This window comes from Castor canadensis, chromosome 13, assembly GCF_047511655.1.
Source record: "Castor canadensis chromosome 13, mCasCan1.hap1v2, whole genome shotgun sequence".
Lineage (NCBI taxonomy): Eukaryota > Metazoa > Chordata > Mammalia > Rodentia > Castoridae > Castor > Castor canadensis.
The window spans coordinates 77,783,919-77,804,579 of NC_133398.1; the positions used below are offsets into that span (position 1 = coordinate 77,783,919).

At 38.5% G+C, this 20,661-nt stretch overlaps 1 protein-coding gene across 1 annotated transcript in view; it reads left to right on the top strand.

Annotated features, from left to right (window-relative positions):
• The window catches only part of Rorb (RAR related orphan receptor B), a 185,095-nt gene that overhangs the window by 153,033 nt on the left and 11,401 nt on the right, over window positions 1-20,661 (top strand). The window contains exons 5-9 of the mRNA XM_074052052.1: window positions 2,360-2,481; window positions 3,895-4,027; window positions 7,012-7,119; window positions 8,747-8,857; window positions 11,766-11,878. Of these exons, the coding sequence (XP_073908153.1) occupies window positions 2,360-2,481; window positions 3,895-4,027; window positions 7,012-7,119; window positions 8,747-8,857; window positions 11,766-11,878 (587 nt within the window). The remainder of the gene's footprint in view (window positions 1-2,359; window positions 2,482-3,894; window positions 4,028-7,011; window positions 7,120-8,746; window positions 8,858-11,765; window positions 11,879-20,661) is intronic.

Below are 20,661 nucleotides of genomic sequence, written 5' to 3' on the forward strand. Positions count from 1 at the left end.
GATCACATCCATGGTTGTTTTTATGCCTCCCCCAGACTGAATTAGATTCTTTCTTCTTTGAGCTCCAATAATTCAGTACATTTATTAAATCATAATATGATATACTTATACAATCCTTAAAAATAAAGACAGTGTCTTTTGTTTTAAACTATGACCTGAAACATTGCTAACTCTATATACAGTAGTTGCTCAAAAACTATTTGTTGACTGACATAACAACAGCACTGTGCTGGGCTCTACTATCACCCAGTTCTGAAAGAACTCACAAACTCAAGCATCTGAGCCTGACAGATCCACACAAGTAATCATAGTATGAACCTCACTGAAGTAAGGCATCAATGGGAGGCAGAATCAAAGTGTGATGGCAGCCAACCCTTCTGCCAGAGGTCACAGAACCAGGGAAGTCTTCCCCACAAGTAGACATTTGAGCCAAGTCCTAAAGCATGTGTGTAGGTCTAACTTCCAGTTTGCTTTGCCTGCCCAGATGTTTATCATGTACACCTTCCAATATTCCATGGAAAGTGCCAGAAAACCAGAGACTTCTTAAACTTTGGCCAATAGTTTCCAGAAGATAAACTAAAAAACCAAACAATTTTTCATAATGCAATTTTGAGTAGCAATTCTACTTTTGCTTACAAACCTTGAAGTCTATAAATTACCAACAAATCAACATATCTTTGAAGCTGAAAACAAACTACTCCAAGAAAATAAAAGTTTGGAAGCTATAAAGCTATAAAATTTTATGTTTCATTATATAACTAGAATGTGAATAACTGGACTACACAAATAGCACTGAAGAAAAAAACTGTGACTTACCAATCTATTTTAATATGATGTGCAGAGTAATTTCTGCCCTTCCTTATGACATAGGAGGCTATCCAATAAAACTTTCAATATAGGTTTTTTAGAGAAAGGATTTTGTAATATGATAAGCAACTAAAGTCTGAAAATGCCCACTGCTGAGACCAATGGAATACGAGGGTCATCATAAATTAGCTGTTTGTAGAATCTTCTGCCTAGATCCCTTTATAATTCTGATTGGAAAAATTTAACTAAGTATTGAATATCCTCTTTTGGTGGCTGCAAAGTCAAACATCTCTGTTTTGTGTTCATTAGAGTCATCACATTCTTCCCTGAGGACAAACCATGCAACATGACCCAACAAAGATTCCATTTCTGTACAATCCAAGAACAGTTATCTTAACTCCATACACCCCACATACAAAATTCCCAAGTATTTTGGTTTCTCAAGCTGTCCCCTTTTGCATGTGTTCAAATAGCAGATGGGACTCTAACGGACCTCCTGCCAGCTCCATCCATCTTCAGGGGACTCACAGCAAGCTTTTAGAAGAACTCTTCTGTCTGATTCTATCACTCCACTCTCACACCTCCAAAGCCAAAATGATTGCTATTTAAGATACAATATAAAATATGACTCTTTGGGAGATAAACTACCCCCCAAAGACTGTTTGTTAGCACTTTTTATGAATATAATCATTTTCTCTCTTATAACTTTTTAAAAGAAAATGTCATCATCTAAAAATATTACAAAGTTGCATAAATTGACCTAACTTCAGTCAACAACTCACTTGTCAATATTATTTCATCTGTACCTACCTCTTGTTATTAACTGTGTAAGACAGCTACATGGCTCCAAAATCAAGTCTACAAAACTCGTATCATCAGAGAAGTTTTGCTTTTATTTCTGTCCCTCTACTCTAGTCTCTATTTTCCCCCACAGTTAACCTTGTCTTTTTTAACTTATCATTTAATCCTCCCATTTTTAAAGATAAGCAAACACATTTATATTTTAACTCCATCTTTCTGAGAAAAATAGAATCCTAGTGATTTTCAAGCCATTTTAAACTATTTGGATTGCATGTATTAAGATTGTTAGGGGGCTTTTAGGCCAAAACACAAGCAATGTGATGCTTTTATCTGTATTTTTTTAATTATTTGAATGTCTTCAACTTGTAAGAGCCCAAAGCTGTAATCCAAAGTGGACAGGAGGGTGGTAGATTAAAAGACTGAAAATTTTTAAATGGCAGTAAAAATTTGGAGATTTTAGCCAGGTGTGGTGGTAAATGTCTGTAATCCCAGTACTTGGGAAGCAGAAGTAGAAAGACTGTGAGTTCAAGGCCAGCCTGGACTATGTAACAAGTTCAGGGGTAGCCTGGACTACATAGTGAGTGTCCCAGGATGTCTCCAAAACAGGGAACTTGAAGATTTTAAGATAAAGATTTGTAGTAAAGCTTCCCTAATGTAATTATAGAATCTTCAGAAAGCATTCCTATCTATAGTAGTCTATGAGTAGAATAATTTTATTCATGAAAGCTTGAATTCATATTCTTTCTCGTAGATCGAATTGCACAGAACATCATCAAGTCCCATCTGGAGACATGTCAGTACACCATGGAGGAGCTGCACCAGCTGGCGTGGCAGACCCACACCTATGAGGAAATTAAAGCGTATCAAAGCAAGGTACTCTGAGAGACAGCAGGAAACTTTTCTGTGATTACCCCATTTCTGGCTTCCTCAATCTCAGCACCATTAATGTCTTAGACCCGACCATTTCTTCCTGTAGGAACTATCCTGTGCATTATAGGGTATTTAGCATTATATCTGGTCTTTACCTACTAGATGCCAGTACTTAATTAATACTATCCTCACACAGTTGTGACAACCAAAAATATTTCTAGATGTTGCCAAATCTTCCCCAGGAGGCACAGCATCCTGATTGAAAAGTCACTACCCTATTTGAGTAACCAGAGAGACTGTGTCTTTGCCAGATGATTTTAGGGCATCTCATGCTGGCTTCTAGGTCCAGGAAAGGAGCAAGAGGACTCACTGAGTTATCGTAGCAGTAATAACTTGCAGTCTCAAACTTCACAACAAAGATATGGAACAAAGCATTCTAACTTTTATTCTTGCCCTTCTTAATTTAAAAAAAAAGGACCAAAGCAAAAGGACAATTCACTGTATATTTTTATGAGTACTAGCAGTATGGAGAAGTTTTTATGGGAAAGGGAAACTTCTTTATGTACAGTAGTCACATTACTTGACTTTGGGGGATTGAGATCTTCCATATAAGGTCTACCACTTGATAGAATTTTAATAAAATATATAAACGTGTGTATTAAATGTATGACTTGGACAACATACTGATTTTTCTGTAACAGAACAACTAACCATTACTACTTTCATATAAACATGAAAAGAAAGGCATAGATATTGCTATGAACAATAAAAAGCAGAATTTACACTATGGATTTAAATTTCTCAGTTTGAAGAAAATAACCCAAGTATTAAAATACATTTTGGGAACTCTGTTATTTATGAGAATGAATACATTGATACGGTGCCTTTTCCCTTGGAATTCTTTTTTCTGCAAAAACAATTTCCAAAGCAAGTGTGATGGATCATGCCTGTAATCTCAGCACTCTGGAGGCCAAGATCTCAAGTCTGGTATCAACCCAGACTACTTATCAAGGCTTTGTCTAAAAAAAAAAAAGTCTATTGGATATCCACAAAAATAACATTGCTGAAGACTGTGGATGAAATTACTAATCCTCAATACAGCTGTTTGTTTTTTGTCTGGTGGAATAAGATCTTGAGTTTGTGTAGGTGAGACAGGATTAAAAACAGTAAAGAAAATAACTATTTGCAAAAACAGTGCTCCCATTCATTTAGCCTCAATGGGTTGACAATAGTAGTGTGCTGAGGTTCAAACAGGTCAAAACAAAGGTTAAAAAGAAAACATTGCCCTCCTCTCCTAAAAGGAGCTCCTCACTTTGGGCCCCAAATGACAGGTGAGCACCATTAGGTACCCTGACTGTTCCCCTGACTCTCTGGTGGCGTTCTGACTCCGTTCACATGCTGTCTTCTCTCCTGAAGTCCAGGGAAGTGCTGTGGCAGCAGTGCGCTATCCAGATCACTCACGCCATCCAGTATGTAGTGGAGTTTGCCAAGCGGATCACGGGCTTCATGGAGCTCTGTCAGAATGATCAGATTCTACTTCTGAAGTCAGGTGAGCAAGGGGGGCTCACAGGGGCCTGCTTTAAACCAGGATGTGTTCCACCCTTAGCTCTGTGACAGTTCTAGAAAATCCTCTTTCCAATAGGTAGCTAGATGGGTTTTTACCACCCACATTGTCAGCTAACTCCCAAAGGAAACTCTCAGTAATAAAAATGCCCTGTTACTCATTCAGCTCCCCCTTTGAAGTCAAATACAATTTTGCTTATTGAAAGTGGAGCTATTAATTGTGAAAGCTAAGATACCCAGCTTGACAGACAGTGCAAGTAATTAGTGTGTCAAGGTGGCTGAATTGCTGAGCTGGTGCTAAAACCTGCTCCTTGCCTTCTGTGAGGAGGGGAAAATGCAGGCTGGCTGAGCTGTGCTCTGTGGTCATTTCCAATCATTTTAATGAGGATAGCCTGCAGCCAGGATACACCAGAAGAAACTTCCACCATGCTGGAATCCTCCCTCCCCTTCTCTCATGCATTCTCTAACACACAAGCCGTCGCTTAAGAAGTAACTCAATAAACTCTGCATATGACTGTCTTTGCAGATGCTCTCGCCTAACAGGGAGAAAACTCATCATGTCTTTCTTTGCTCCGCTTGAAAATGGAAAATAAGAATATTATTTGAGTTAATCTCCATGCCTTTGTCCACAGTAATAATAACATCATTTTTACATGTAATAATATGCATACATAGTTTTATGTTTACCCATGACATCTCATTTAATCTCATGTTACCAGGGTTGTCACCATCTTAAAGCAAAGGAGGCAGGATTCAGAGAAGGCTGTGTTCAATACCACAAAGATATGTGGCAAAGCTGGTATTTGAACATGGGCTAAATATAATTGTTATTCTAAGATATTGTTGACTCAAGCACCAATTTGAATTTTTTTTTCCTAACTAGCCACATTAAAACTTAGTTAAAATAACAATAATCATTTATTTTGCTCTCAAAGCTCCAGCTGTGCAGGGGCTCAGTAAGGGTGGCTTATGTCTAAACTCCAAGTGTTCTTGTGATGTTCACCCAGGTGACTCCCGTGGGAGCAGGGGATCTACTTTAAAATTGGCTCATTCACATGGTTGGCAAGCTGTGCTGGTTGACAGCCTGGAGTTCAGCCGAGACTCTGGTCTGGGGGCCTCAGTTGCTTTCCATATGAGTCCCTGGGCTAACTGCTTGGACTTCCTAACAGCATAGTTGTGGGTTCCAAAACCTACCATTGCAAGAGAACAGGCAGAAGCACGTTGGGTTTTCTGTCTTATAATCAGAAGTCACATTGTGTTATTTACACTGTACTCTATCAGTCAAGACAGTCATGAAGGCCTACTTGGGCATGACTTCTTCATGGAAGTGGGGTACAATTTAGAAAAGCATGGGATGGCTGTTTTTTGTGATTCTCTTTGAAAAATAACTTGCCCCACTTGATGTGATCTTAAACCAGACTCTCCAGATGGCAGTTTCCTCAACTGTTAAACTAGAAACAATGAATTCTGAACTTGGAATTGCATCAGGAGCAGCAAAGGAACTTATTGACAGTTTAGAGATGCAGCCACATTACAAACCATAGACTTCAAATCTCCCTAAAAGCAGAGTGAGAGTAAGGGGTGGGGGCGGGGGTGACCCAATTCATTGCATTTCTAGCCAAGACTCAGATATCGCCAACCCATGGACTAACATTTGGGAGCCACTAAAATATACAATTGTTAACTTCTCTGCCTACTGTAAAAATGTTGCCTCTAGTATACAAGGCAAGGTATATAACCTCTTTAAGCCTCCTGTATTTCATTCATGAAAAAGGGCTAATAAAACTCACCTAAATGGTTACTGCAAGGAATGGATGTGCTAATGAATATAAAGGAAGGTGTTTTCCATAGTGTAGATACTCAATCAGTGCTCTCTATTCCCGCTGGTGTCAGAAAAGCATTGTTTCAATTAATCTTTGCAAACTCTTTCCTATGAATAAGCCTGTGTGCTAGAGAAAGAGAAATCAGCAGAGGAAACAAAAACACAGACATAAATTACAATGGTGGCATAAGATTAGCCAAATCACTAATAGGATGCACCCTGCAAACTTAGGGCTTTGGAGTCTGTCACTGTCCACTCATTTCTCCAAATTATAGCGCATTCGTTCCTCGGGGTGTAAATAAATGTTCATAGGGAGGAAAGGGCAGTAAATTAATTCACTTTATAAATATCAAGTGCCTACAATGTAACAAAGACTTTTTTGGGCCCAGAGATGCAAATGTTCCTGCCCTCACTGGGTCTGACAGTGAACTCAAAAACAAAAACAAACACAAAAAAGCTAAGTCCATCAATGTTAATCATCCTACTTCAGATCAGGACTTCTCAGGACCTTTGATCTGAAAATGATTATTATAACTCTCTGGTCTGAGATAATTTAGTATTTTGCCAAAATCTATTTGATGAAGAAACCTGCATTTCAAAAGCATCAGATGCAAAGGATGCTCCCAAGGAACCCACCAACAAAATCTCTATTTAAAAGTCATCCCGTGTTGAAATATGCATGGACTATGGGAGAAACTCCACATGGTGGGTGATACAAAGATTAAGTTTTTCCAAAAGCAAACCTTCTAGGAAAGTTAATGGACTGCCCTCACCTGCTACAAAACTCCTGTCTAAGCCATTTATCTGTAACTGTGAATTAAAGAATCAAAAGTAACTTTAACGTTAGTCAAAACTTTAGAAAAATCCCCTTCTAAAAACGTAATGACACCACGGAGTGCCCTCTATTTTGGCCACCTTTAAAGTGTATTTTTTTCCTTAATTCTTTATGTAAGTATCAAGAGAGCTTTATTTCTAAAATAGTTACTTTAGGAGAAGGACTCTTGAGGGGTTTCTGTGTGTGTGTGTGTGTGTGTGTGTGTGTGTGTGTGTGTGTGTGTTTAAGTTCTTGAAACTCTCTTGACTTACATGCTCTAATGGCTACTTTATTATTGGATAAGTATACATGTCTTTAATTATTTAACTCACAGGTTGTTTGGAAGTGGTTTTAGTGAGAATGTGCCGTGCCTTCAACCCATTAAACAACACTGTTCTGTTTGAAGGAAAATATGGAGGAATGCAAATGTTCAAAGCCTTAGGTAAGTTTCCTCTTGATGACAACACAATTTTATAAGCTAGCATCAACTTCTTCTTTCAGACTGAAATCGGCAAATAAAATGCCTTGATACCTTGATATGAACTAGTACTTCATTATTCAATTGAGTTGGGCCAGGTGAGCCTCTAATGTTTCATCCAATGCTCCTGATCTTAAAATTGCAGCTCCTAATCAGAAAAGTAGGAGAGAACCATGGACCCTATTGAGATTAACCCTATAGAAATAAGCAAGTACCAATAATAAAAGAGCAAGGTGCCTTATAGGTCATTCTTTATACAATTGTTAGCTTTTCTTTTCTGCTTTTGTTTTTTGATTTTTTGAGATGGGGTCTCTCTATGTAGCCCAGTCTGGCTTCAAACTCATGATTCTACTGTCTCAGCATCCCAAATGCTGGGATTACAGGAGTTTGCCACTATGCCCAACCAGTTTTTCTTTTAACTTCTGGTTTACTGCATTACAAAATATATTATTACAGTCTATGGGGAGTGACCTCTAAGTTTCCTATGTAAATTCATTGATTTTAATTAGTTAAACTAATTAATTTTGAAAAAGTATTCTCTCATTTGTTTCTCACCCACAGCAGTGATTTTCTGTGAATTCATGAAGCTCTGGGGACATGGAGTTGGTGCTGACCTGGCCAGAATGACCCCAGACCATTCTGTGGGAGGCACTAGCAGAGGCAGTCTTTTCTGGGAAGTGTGGGGCATCACCCCCTCCCATCATCAGTGCACAGCATGGATAGAACACTAGACACAGGCTGGTGCTAGGAAAGGTCTTAACAACTGATAATGATATTTGTTCCATATCCTGCCCATGGACACCAAAGAAGCCACTGCCCTTTCACCTCTTGTGCTGTTAGCTGATATGGCAGCCAACGGCAAGCCCATCGGGGCTGGCAGGGTTTCCTTCTGCAGCTGATACACATCCATGTCCTCAGGGCTAGATTTTCAAGAAAGGAGGAAAAGCCTTGGCAAGCAACTTCAGTAAATTTCCAGCTTCATCAAATAAACATTTACCAGAGATCCATGTAGAGGTACATTATTTTGCCCAAATTCACAATGGCTAAACAACTGTCCTATAAACCATTCATTAGAAGATAGAAATAAGTCAACTCTAGCTCCTCAATTAGATTTTCAGGGAAATTACCAAACTGAAAGACAGTTTCTCTCCATTCTATAAGGAGTTTCTTATACCTAAGTTTGGAGCTTCAGAATACCCTAGGTTCAAGTGCCACTAATACTGACAGTCCTTAACCCCTAAATGAAAGTAATGTTTTAGGGTTTTTATGAATTCTGTCTCTATTCTGTGGATCCTTGAATCACTTATTTACAATCCTTTAGCTGAAAATAATTTCAGATTTATAGGATGATATTATCGTATCTATTTGTCCCTCACTGCTAATCTTAATTTCAGTTACCTGACCAACGTGCTGCCCAATTTTCTCATTCTGGAATTGGTATAAATCATTTTTTATGACCAAGACCTTAGAAATGCCTTTTCTAGATGTTTAGCATGCAAGTCCGGAAAACTTCTTGATCATGAGACTTTTCTTGCTCTTGCACCATTCCAGGTTCAAGTTTTTCCATTTAATTTTTCTTCTTCCTTTCTAGGTTCTGATGACCTAGTGAATGAAGCATTTGACTTTGCAAAGAATTTGTGTTCCTTGCAGCTGACTGAGGAGGAGATTGCTTTGTTCTCATCTGCTGTTCTGATATCTCCAGGTAGGGAGGCCGCAGGTCTCATACCTTCTTTTTTAAACCTGCTCTACTATCTTTAACATCAATTACACCTACTCATGCCAAAGTGTTCAGGAAAAACATGAAAAGAAATATATTTTCTCTAGAAACCTTTTTGATATTTTTGGACAATGCAAAGGGAAGTAGCCTCAAGCTTATTAAAATGATCAGTTTTGCCCCAAAGCAAGAATGGGGCATGTGGCAGGGATCACTCCAGATACAGATAAGCAGATGAAGACAGATATTCTCCTCAGTTAATATCTAAGTTCCCTTTTGACTAAGTATAAAGAACATAGAAAAAAAACAGTAGTGTGAAAGTTGTAGAAATGTACCTAAGATCTAGATAAGTAAAAGGTGCACTGTCCCCTCTTTAATTACTCTTTTGTGTAGCTTTTCTACCGAAATTACTATTGGAATGTTCGCTTCAGGAATGTGGAGCCTCTTTTCTTAGCAATTTTAGGAGCTTCCAAAGAAGGTAAGGACAGCTAAAGGGGAAATATCTCTTATGCAAGCCTCCCGGTAGAAAAGGAAGGAGTTCCAATATGGGCATAAATATTCTAGAACCAGCTCTGAAATCATTTATCTGTGTGACCTTAAACACTTGACCTCTCAGCGTCACAGTTTCCTCATCTACAAAACAAAGCAATTGGGCTCCAAAACAGCAAACACCTCCTCTAGCTCTAAAATGCAATAAAATGCCAAAAAGTTTTCAAAAAAGAACTGTAGTGATTGATACAAATATGCCAGTTTATAATGTAATAAGAATATAATAAGATATGTCATGAGAATATATTAGAAAACATATGATAATAAATACATGCTCCCTCTTCAACCAGAATGAGAATTCTGTCAATCACTCAGCTGTCTGTTTGGCTAGATTTGGGTCCAAGGCATAGCAGCATCATTGGCAGCTCTTTATTGAAAGAAGAATGCCATTCCTGCCTAATTTTTAAGGTCAAGAGATCCATTCTTTCTGTAATCCATTTATCTCTGAGATACATCTCTTTTCTTATACTCTAATTCATTGAGACTATAAAAAATAATTCTTATGAGTGGTGTAAGATTACATCTTAGATCTTTGACTTATCATTCTAGTTATACCTACCCATGGTACCAACCTCTCTATTTTATTATTAGTAAACTCTATTATTCTTAATATGATTCTTGATAATCTTATCCAGTTTTTTTAAATTTTGCTTCCTTTTTTTATTGATCAGTTTATCAAAATGGACATTAGTTGACACATAGAGTGGTTTCACTAACAATTTCTTTTATGGCTCTGTCTAAAATCACACTGTTTCTCTGGGCCTTTGTGGGGTGGGAGGGGTGGGTGTGTGTGTGTGTGTGTGTGTATACACATACCTTTGAAAGTTTCCCAGGTTTGAAAGTCTGGGAAAGTTAGATGGAAGAAGTTGCAAAGCATACTTCTTTCTGGTGGTCAGCACATACCAAGTAGTTCCTTCCCATTTTCTCATTGCATTTGATTGTTTCTATTGAGTATTGTTCAATAAAAGACTGAACCTAAGCCCATGGGTCTAGAGATGAGGAAGTGGTTTCCTCTGGTTCTTGCTTGCTCAAAGGAAGAGCCTTACAAAGAATCACTCTCCTCTTTGGACATATTTGTGGAAGTCAGTAAACTCCTAGTAGCAAAAATTGAAAGCATGATATATCATACTTAAATGAGCTGTGGAAATGATTGCCCCAGACAGAAAACTAGCCTGGTTTTCATTAGTCAGAAATCATCTGAACTGCTTCGGCTGTTTCTCAAAAGAATGGGCCATCCTCAAATTTTACAGAGTTTGGAAGCATGAGATTTGGTTTACTCTGCCCAGTGGGGAATCCTCCACTCATGCTTCACAACTCCAAATACTCTGTTTGCTACCCTGGCTTAGTGTCATGCTCAAAAGGAGAGTGGAGACAGATTTGCAGTCCATGTCCACATGCCAGACCTCACTCATACTCAGGTTCCTGACTTGATAGGCACTGTCTATTCACCTTCAAATAGCTTAGAAAAGGGACAGGGAGGGAAACTTAATTTATTCTGATTAACAATTGTCACTGAAGGCTTTTGTGCTCACTTACGTAAGGGTTTGCTTAACTCTTGGCTAGGCTAGCCCTTGCCCTGTCTAGGATTACAGAATCGAGTTTCTCACCTGACCTGAACTATGTTCGGGAGAATAGTGCACAAGTTCTTTTCCATGAGTATTTGTTCAGCATTTGCAAACTCTAAGTGTCACTTCATTGAAGGGCCAAACTAAGGCATGGATTCTGGACTGCATTTTGTCACCATAGTGTATAAAGGAAGGAAGGAATAGGGAGTAAAGGAAGGAGAAAAGGACAGAAGTCAGTGGCGTGGGGAGGGAGAGAGGAAGGGCAAAAAGAAGAAATTATCCCACTCACCATTTAAAAAGTCAGCGTATAAAAATAAGACTTGGAAATAAAATTTTTTAAATTGGCTTACATTTATACTATTCATATTAAAAGAGCTTCACCTTTATGTCTGATGAGAAAAACAAGGTGGTCATGAATACCAATGCTATCCCTCTATATAGACTTTTTCACTGCTATAATTTTTCTTCACAAATTACGAATTACTACTTAGAAAGAAAATCTAAGCATCTGTCCAGAAAAAGGAAAGATGAAACTGTCACAGGCACTACGAAACGAAGGAGATTTTTGAACAATTGTATCGTTTCCTCTAAACAGATTCTGGCATCATTATATTATTGCTTATAAAATATTTATGTGTTATATAGATAAGTCTGTGTCTCCAGAAGCAATTTAGAACCAAGTAATTAGAATAGGTCTGAAACTCAGCACTTACATATGTACGTGAAATAAAACAAAGCTTGTGTTCCCTCTCCTTCTTATCCATTTTTTTTTCCTTTATTAGACCGAGCCTGGCTGATAGAACCAAGGAAGGTCCAAAAGCTTCAGGAAAAAATTTATTTTGCACTTCAACATGTGATTCAGAAGAATCACCTGGATGATGAGACCTTGGCAAAGGTAAGTCCTCAGATCACAGATGCACAATCACTAAGGGAGGGTAGAGTGACCAAAAGTGGCCTTGTTATACAGCAAGGGTAGCTATTCAGAAAGTGGCCAAAGACTGCGTAAATATGGATCTGTGCATTTTTAAAGAGAGACAAGTAAATTACAAAAGATTGTGAGGAGGGTGGCTTTCTTAGAGGTGGGGGCTACTGACAAATCTGAACTCAAGGTACAAGAAAATAAATCAAAGAACTGCAGGTGTTTCATCAGAACAAAAGCACAAAGCAAGGAAGCACATCTTCAAAATCATATGTGAGGAAAAAGACTTTGTCCCAGGGCATGAGTCAGGTCTGCACGAAAGTTAAGAGCAATTCGATTTTTCATCAAAATCAAGAAGGAGTATCAAATGCTTAGACTTGCTGATCAGAGGGGTGAACAGTGTGAAGTAGTGACCTTCCTCTCTCTAGCCATATTCTAGTACCTTCTGCATGGTCACCTCTCAGGTATGTTGAACTGAATTTCTTCATGCAAGACTTGCTCTGTGGCTCTTTCAACATGGTGAAGTATGCCAGGGGCAAAACAAATGCAACATGACATCAATTTCTTGATTTAGCTTAATTAAGGATGATGATCTTTAAGAAGAGTAATGAGAAAGTTTGTTTACCAAAGTAAAATGACCATAAAAGAAAGAAACAATTGTCAATAATTAAGATTCAGCATTATTTTAAACCTTAAAGTACCTCTAATTTCTTAAGAACCAGAATTCTTAGAGGAAAAACATTATTTTAAATTTTAAAGTATCTCTGATTTCTTAAGAAACTGATTGCTTTTGAGGATAAGAAACTGAGAAATTGAACTTATTCTTAGTTAAAGATAATAGGAATCCTACTTTCTATATTTTTATCATTAAACCTTCCCACTCTGCTCTTGAAGTTCTTTATTTAAAAAGTGGGGGGAGGGTAAGAACTCTATTTGGAGACATCATCAGATTTTACTTTGCACATACAGAGAACTGCTATGAAAAAAAATGTGCTGATTCATTACGGTAACATTTTGTTAAAATTAATGCATCACTAGGAAGGACATTTCCACATTCACTGTTCAGCTATGGTTCTCTTTGACGTAATTTTTTACCAGCTCTCTGTACCTCAGTTTTCTCCCAGTCAAGAGCAAAACTTGAGTTTACTTTCAGATTCACTGGCCAGAAAAGACTGTAATATGAATATGTTCATGCCGCCCTACAGTTGTTTGCTAGCATATATGAATAAATGTATCTGGCTAATTAATGTAGAAGGGTAACTTTTGCATTGGGGATTTCCCAAAGACTTTGGTCTGGATTTTCATTTATCTAAGTTCTGAACTGATTGGATTCAGATAAGTGACTCCTTTTATCTGATTTATTATCAAGTGCTGGGCACGAGGGGATTAATCTCTCTAGTTCCTGACTGCTCTAATGTTTTGAGAACAAATACACTGTGTCAGCTTTCTGTCACTGTGACAGGACACCTGACGTAAACAACTTTTAAGGAGGAAAGGTTTATTTTGGTTCATGGTTCCAAAGGTTTCAGTCTATAATCAGTTGACTCCATTGTTTTGGGGTCTGTGGTCAGGCAGAAAATCATGGCTCGGACCACATAGTGGAACAAAGCTACTCACCTCATAGCTGCTGGGAAACAAAGAAAGGACAGGAAAAAGCAGGGGTTCCAATATCTCCTTAAATGGCATGCCCACAGTAGCCTAACTTCCTTTCATAATGCTCCACCTCATAAAGGGTCCATGTGCCTTTGGGAAGCATCCAAGGTTCAAACCATAAAAGACACCCTCTCAAAGAACTTCCAAAAGGAACAGTTTTATTTAAATCCAAGAGATATTATCCCCCCTCCCCAACAACAGATTTTTCCTGTCTTTTCAGAAATGTTCCTATACCTTCATAGTCTTGAATCTCTCCTATCTCCATAATATATCTTAGACAGTGATGACCATTCTTAATATTTGGTATACATAGAACCCTTGGGAAATCTGAGGAACATTATAAAACCCTATCTCTAAGAAAAGGCACACTTACCCAAACTATTGTATTCAAGTCCAGAGGCTCAGGGTAAATCTTCAGCAGATGGGGGAGAGGGAGTTATATCTGCTTTCTGTGTAAAGTGCAAAAAAGTTTTATACCACTAACCAGTTTAGCCCTGAACAGGTATAACAGACATCATATAACAGAAAAAAGCACAGCGCTCATACAGAGACATTGAACTTCATCCTGTAACTACAGTTTCCAACATATCTTCTATACACCCACTGCGATGCCTTATACATTTGACAAACTTAAACCTAGAAAGTTTTGAAAATCCAGGTATACTGTGTCTGCTAACTAGAAAGTATCAGTCCCTGTACATTACTCACTTGGTTTTTTTTTTTTAATTTAGGGGTATTTGGGATTAGAAAAAAACATATTAAAGAATCTACCTTCCTTATCAGCATAGTAAAAATGTATACCATACATAACTGAAAACTCTGGACATATGATTTAAACTCTTTGTGCCTCAGTTTCCCTGTTTGTACAAAATGACTAAAATTAACACCACATTACTAAATTTTATGGGTAAAATATAAGAAAGATGCTCAGTTCATAATAAGGAACATAAATGTTATTGCATTAATGGAGTAGTTGTTGGTGTTGACAGAAGAAATTTTATTTTAGTAGGGAAATGTTTATCTAAAAGATGATATAATTGAGCTAATCACTGAAGGATGGAAACTTTTCAAAAAATGGGAGTTGGGAAGCTAGACAAGTACAGAATGGCATTGTACATGATGGGGGCGACAGTAAGGAGGTAGGAAAGTAGAAGGTATATTCAGACTATAAATAATAGTTTTGGCTGGATCCTGGATTTGAGAAGCCAGGAAATGAGATAATACTGGTCACTTCCACTAAAGCTTATAAAAAAAATAAATATACATATATATTTTTAAGCCCCATATGACTAGAGGAGGCAGCCCATCTGTTCTCTGGGCTTTACTTTTCTTGTCTGGGAAATGAGTAGGCTGGACTGCATGGTCTTCAAGGTCCCTTCAGTAGAACATTCTTTGATGTCCAAAAGAAAACACAAAGATGCCTCCTGACATCTTCTTTTGCCCTCCACAGCTCTGTCCTGTGTGATTATTTTAAGGACTCTTTAAATGTGTTACTGTTATACTAAGTAAAGAAAAAGACTTCTTTCACCTCACCTTAGAGATTGAAAGTAGTAGTCCTCTGTGCACTATGGTCATGTAGTTTGGGATGATCTTCCAGCCACAAAGCCAGAAAGGTTACAGTGTCAATAAAGCCTGTGTCCAGAGGTCAGCATCTCTGTGCTCCACTTTTTTGTTCATTGAGCACTGGCATGACTCATTTTGATGGGTTTTCTTCCTAGGTAAGAACTACAGGGATTCAGAACTCATGGTGCTCTTTTTTCACACAGCTGAAAGCAGCAGCAATGCTGCTGAGGCAAGGCAAAGGATGGGAGATCGATGATGAATTTTTGGGCCGTGAAGACTATCATTGCTATAGCCCTCTGGCCTGGGGCATTGTTCATTGCAAGCCACTAACCCTGCCTTTCTTGTTTCCCTGACCAGAGAAGAGCAGAGGAAGGAGGAGCTGGTCTAGCTATGGCCAGGCTGTGGCAATGTACTCACAACCAAGGCACAGCTTGGTTCTGAATCTCTTGTTTTTAGGAGCATATTCCCAGCTCTTTCCCTAATGCAGCCTCTAGGTCAGGCCCATAGCTGGAGGTCTGTTTGACCTTCTCCAGTTCAGCCTGCCTTTTTGTGTCTCCTGCATAATTAGGGTCATGAAATATTGTAAGGTTAGTGTATTTATTTTTCCAAACACTCTTACGAATACATAGAACTCCTTGAGTTTTGTTCTTGCCCAATACTATAATGAGAAGCAAATTCTATAGCAATACCTACATCCAAGGGGAAGGCATGGATAACTGGCATATCTCAAACTCCAGAACCCACCCACTCAGCTCTCCATCCATATATAAGTCTAGAAAGAATATGGTTCTTGTTTTCTTTTGTTTTTATTTTTGTTTGAGATGGGGGCTCACTATGCAGCCCAGGCCAGCCTCAAACTCACAATTCTTCTGCCAGGGCTGTGGTTTTTATTTTACCAAAACTGTAACTCTTCAGTGAGTCCACCCTTTCCATTCAATTGTCAAAACCCGTCCAAATACTTGTGTCTTGCCATGTGCTGACTGTGTCATCTTTCCAGAAGTCATGGGCCACACCACACTTTGAGTGGACTTAGACTCACAATTGTATGCTGATAAATCCTTTCTAATTCTTCTAGGATACGGAAAAGGCTGTAGAAGTTTTGCCAAAGTTCAGAATTTCACTCTTCTCTTTCTTCCTATTCCTGGCTGATGAGGAAGTTACTATTTCCCTTTCCCAGTTAGTCTTCCTAAGCTCTTAATGTCCATGAAAATGTCTCAATGTCCATTCATCCACAAGGTGTTGGTCTAAGGTTATGTAATATTCATGAAAATGTAGTGTGGATCTAAAATTAGCTAATGGTCAGACCCCATGGTGACAAATCCATTCCTTTGAGGTTCAACTAGGTCTCAGATCTTTTACTTGGTTCACTGCTATTGCCAAACAGTCCTCAGAAGATATGGCTCCTCCTGTCACAGCATAGCCCCTGAGTAAACACTAGGTGTTTCTCCTGGCTTCTCACAGCACCACCCAGAAAGAGCTTGACTCTTCCAAAAAGATATAACACATACATGCTATGACATAGAGAGATCAACCTGAATCCAAATAATCAGGTTTAAAAGGTCCGGCTTGACAGCACAACACACACCACTTTCCAGTGAGGCTTCAGGAAAATGAGCAAGGAGCCCTACCCTTCATTTCTTGCCTTTTGACCCACTTGGCCAGAGACAACACTACCTGGAACACTTACTGCACAAGATCTTCTTCCTGGATCTCTATGTATGCCAATTTCAAAGACTTAATGTAAAAACTAAGAAATATAAAACATCTCATTCACATTTTTATGGTTACATGTTGAAATAATATTTTCAGTATTTTGAGGTAAGTAAAATATGTTATAAAATTAATTTAATCTGTATCTTTTTACTCTTTCTAATGTGACTACTAGAAAATATAAGATTTCATCTGTGACCCACACTGTATTTCTATAGTTATCTCTGATATAGACTCTGAAGTTCAGACAAGGGAGAGGTTTACCTCTCCTGCCTACTTAAGACACAACCTCTAATTTCCATAATTCTGTCTCAGCAAAAAAACCTTTTAGCTAAGCAAGGATCTGTGTGTTACCTTCACTTTCCAGGTGAGGCACTGTCTAGCGTATTCAGCCTTAACTCTGCAGAGTGTAAAGCACTATCTTAACACACATTATAGCACAGCTTTCATACTGCAGAAGAAGTATGTGGAAATACGATGATGTAAAAAGTGTTTCTTAATTTCACCAATTTTATTTACTCAATTATTTATTGCAGGTCAAGTATTCAAGACATATAAACATATATGAGATATAAGGTCACTGACATGAAGGAAAAAAACAAGTACATCCATGACTATAGTAAAAAGTGATCATGATCAGAATCATGTGACCAAGCCAAGCATGGTTGCCCATGTCCATAATCCCAGTACCTGGGAGACTGAGGCAGGAAGATTGTAAGTCTAAAGCCAAGCTGAGTGACATAGTGAGATCCTGTCTCGAACAAAAAAAACAGAATAACATGACTGATAAAAAACAATGGTGATACTGTAGAGTGAATAAGCATTTACTATGTGCCATGCACTGCGCTGATTCATCCTAAATAGACTGACTTACAATTTGCAAAATTATACTCACATTACCTCACTTTATAAAAGAGAAAGTTGAAAGTTCAAGTGATCATGTATCTTGCCCAAAGCTAATCAGCATGCAAGCTGGTGGGGGGGGGAGAATTTGAACTTAAGCAGATTCCAGCACCTGAACAATTAATTCATAGGCACTTACTCCTAAATGTGTGAGAAGCTCAGAAAGAGACCCCTTCTGCTCAGGCATCTGGAAGACTTTCAGCCTCCCAGGGAGAATTCCACTGGGTTGAGCTACAAAAGCTACCTGCCAACAGGCTCACTAACTTCTTAGTCCCTACATCTGTTTCTAGCATAAAGATAACAAAACAGTATCGTGAATGTGCAAACCCCATCCTTCTACTATAAAAATACTAAGTAAAAGCTGAAAATATGGAAGCTGAAATAACTATTTTAAAATGATACCTGTTGAAACTGTTCTAGGAAAGGGGGAAGGGAGGATAAAGGAGAATGGTGAAGGAGGTGAATTCAAGTATGATATATTTGATATATTGTAAGAACTTTTGTAAATGCCACAATGTACCCCCACCCAGCACAACACTAAAAAAAAAAAAAACTATTTACATGTTACTATTTGACATTTCACTTGGAAGGAATTATTCCTGGCCACTCCCACATTAGTAGTGCTATTATGAGACAGATGTAGAAAAACGACCATTTGACTCATAGAGTCCATGGAGCAAACACTGATTGAGAGGTCAATGAAAATTGCAAAAGGCTATTCACGTTGATTTTTATTGCTTTCTCCATGAGATCAAAGTAGACTCTGCTGTGGTTCATAACAAAATGCTTATGACTAAATCTTGCTTATTCTTCTTGTAAGGCACTAAGTGTTATGTTGGAATTCCTAGTAGGTGAGACGAGATTCTGGTTCGATATCATCTGGAAATTAGCACAGTCTAATCAGAACTTGTGCGACCCCAACAGAGATGATGTGATTTCTTGTCCCAGCCTCTCCGTGGCCATTTGAATTCAATTAGGAATTTTTTTTACACTTTAAAATGCCTATACTTTTCTAAAAGTATAACACACAAACTGAAAAGTTCTTAAATCCTAAGTATAGAGCTCGGTGAATTATCACAGTTATTGCACCTGTATGACCTCTTTTGGGGGCACCTCAGGGGTCCTCCTCAGGCTCCCACTCCACAGCAAATGCTCATTAAAATAATGCAAGAATAGGAAAGATAATAGAAAATGCCTCAACAGACCCCTCCTCCCCCAATTTTTAAATTTCAAATCTATGCTTAAGAAACGTAGCTCTCTCCTGGGATAGTTTTCCACTTCAACCTACGTTTGTTATCAATAGTGTTATGTGCCAGGTGCCAGGAGAGAATGGTAAATAGCACATGGAGTTTCCTTGAGGAAAAACACAAGTACAGTGACAGAGTAGATGATTTCAGTCTTTTAGCTGTCAATAGCTCCTTAGCATACACTGTAAATCCAACATTCCCAAATTCCAAGGCTTGTCCATCAGATTTTGGGTCTGTAAATGAGAAGAGAGATTCTGTTATTACTCCTCATTCATCAAGTTGCTAGTTGATGTATTCATTTAGGATTTTTTGGTTACAAGTAATGGGAACGAATTCCAAGTAGCTTAAGCAAAAAATAAAAATAAACCAAAATAATGGAAAATGTATCACAAAACCTGAAGTGAAAAATTCAGCCACCATTCAAGAAGGTACTGGAAGAAGGAATTGAGAAACCTCAGGATTCTCCATCTTACATGTTTATCTATTTTTAGGTATCTACTTCAATGTTTTCTCTCTCTGAAGATCAGTTTTCTCTGTTTCCTGGTCCACATAGTGAAATACAGCCAGCTCTTAGCTCCTTAGGCTACTTGTAGTCTCAGTCACATTTAGAAAGTATCTTGATGGCTCTGTCTTATTCCAAACTCCAGCCCCGGCTGAGACAAGTGTACACTTCCATGTTAGCCAGAAAGGCCCAGGATAGAAAGAACATAAGCCAAACATGCATCCAAGGGGAGGTGGCTAGGCTTGTGACCCGAAAAGATATCTCAAGTTCAATATTATCATTCTAATCCAAATATCTAGGTTTAGCTCAACAAAAATTAAACAAGAGCGTGAATGGACAAGTGAAGTACATGCATTGGTCCTCACTTTAGAAACCTCATTTTTACGAGTATTCTGGAAGTTTCTTCCACTTTGATCAAACCTTTGCTAGGTTCCTGCTTCAGGATGGAAGGTGTCCTGATGGCCTGGAAGCTCCATGAACAAGATTCCTAGTTTTACCCTCTGCATGTCCCATTTTTCCAACATCAAATGCACCAGTCATAAAATTGTGAATTTTCTCACTAAAACTGCTCTCTGGAGAGAAGCATAGGATTATTATCTCTTTTCAAAGAGCTGCTTTTTCTTCTGGTGGACCCTAAAACTTCCTTCTTACAAAAAAATGCTTGTCATAAGAAAGAGACGAGTGTGGAAATGCCTTTTTATAGACCCTCTATCTACTTCTGCTATGGGGATTATTTAAACATGAAGGAATTTCATGATGATTTGAAATTGACTACCCCCTCCATCTCCAAGTGCTTCTGGATCACCTCCCCAGCTGTTTAAAAAGTTGTCAAGCTATTAACTGCTGCTGAAGCTGCTCTGAGCTCCCTTTGAAATGGGGGTCCCCCAGCTGCAGTGCATAATATTAATGAGCTATAAGTGACTGCCTGCTGCTTCCTCCACCAGGCCCTTCTAGGCTCTGACAAGTTCTGTGGCTGCCTCTGCATGGCCTCCTGGCCTATGGTACCTGCAGAGTGAAGGATGCCCTTGTCAGCAGATGGTTCCAACAGCTGATTGGACCTCTTCACAACCAGCCTCTTCTGAAAGTGGGAAGTTTGAAGAAGCTCTTTGCTTTTTTCAGTGCTCTTCCTTGACACTGTCTGGTTGTTCTTTAGCCATTAAGCCCATTCTGCAGATGATTAA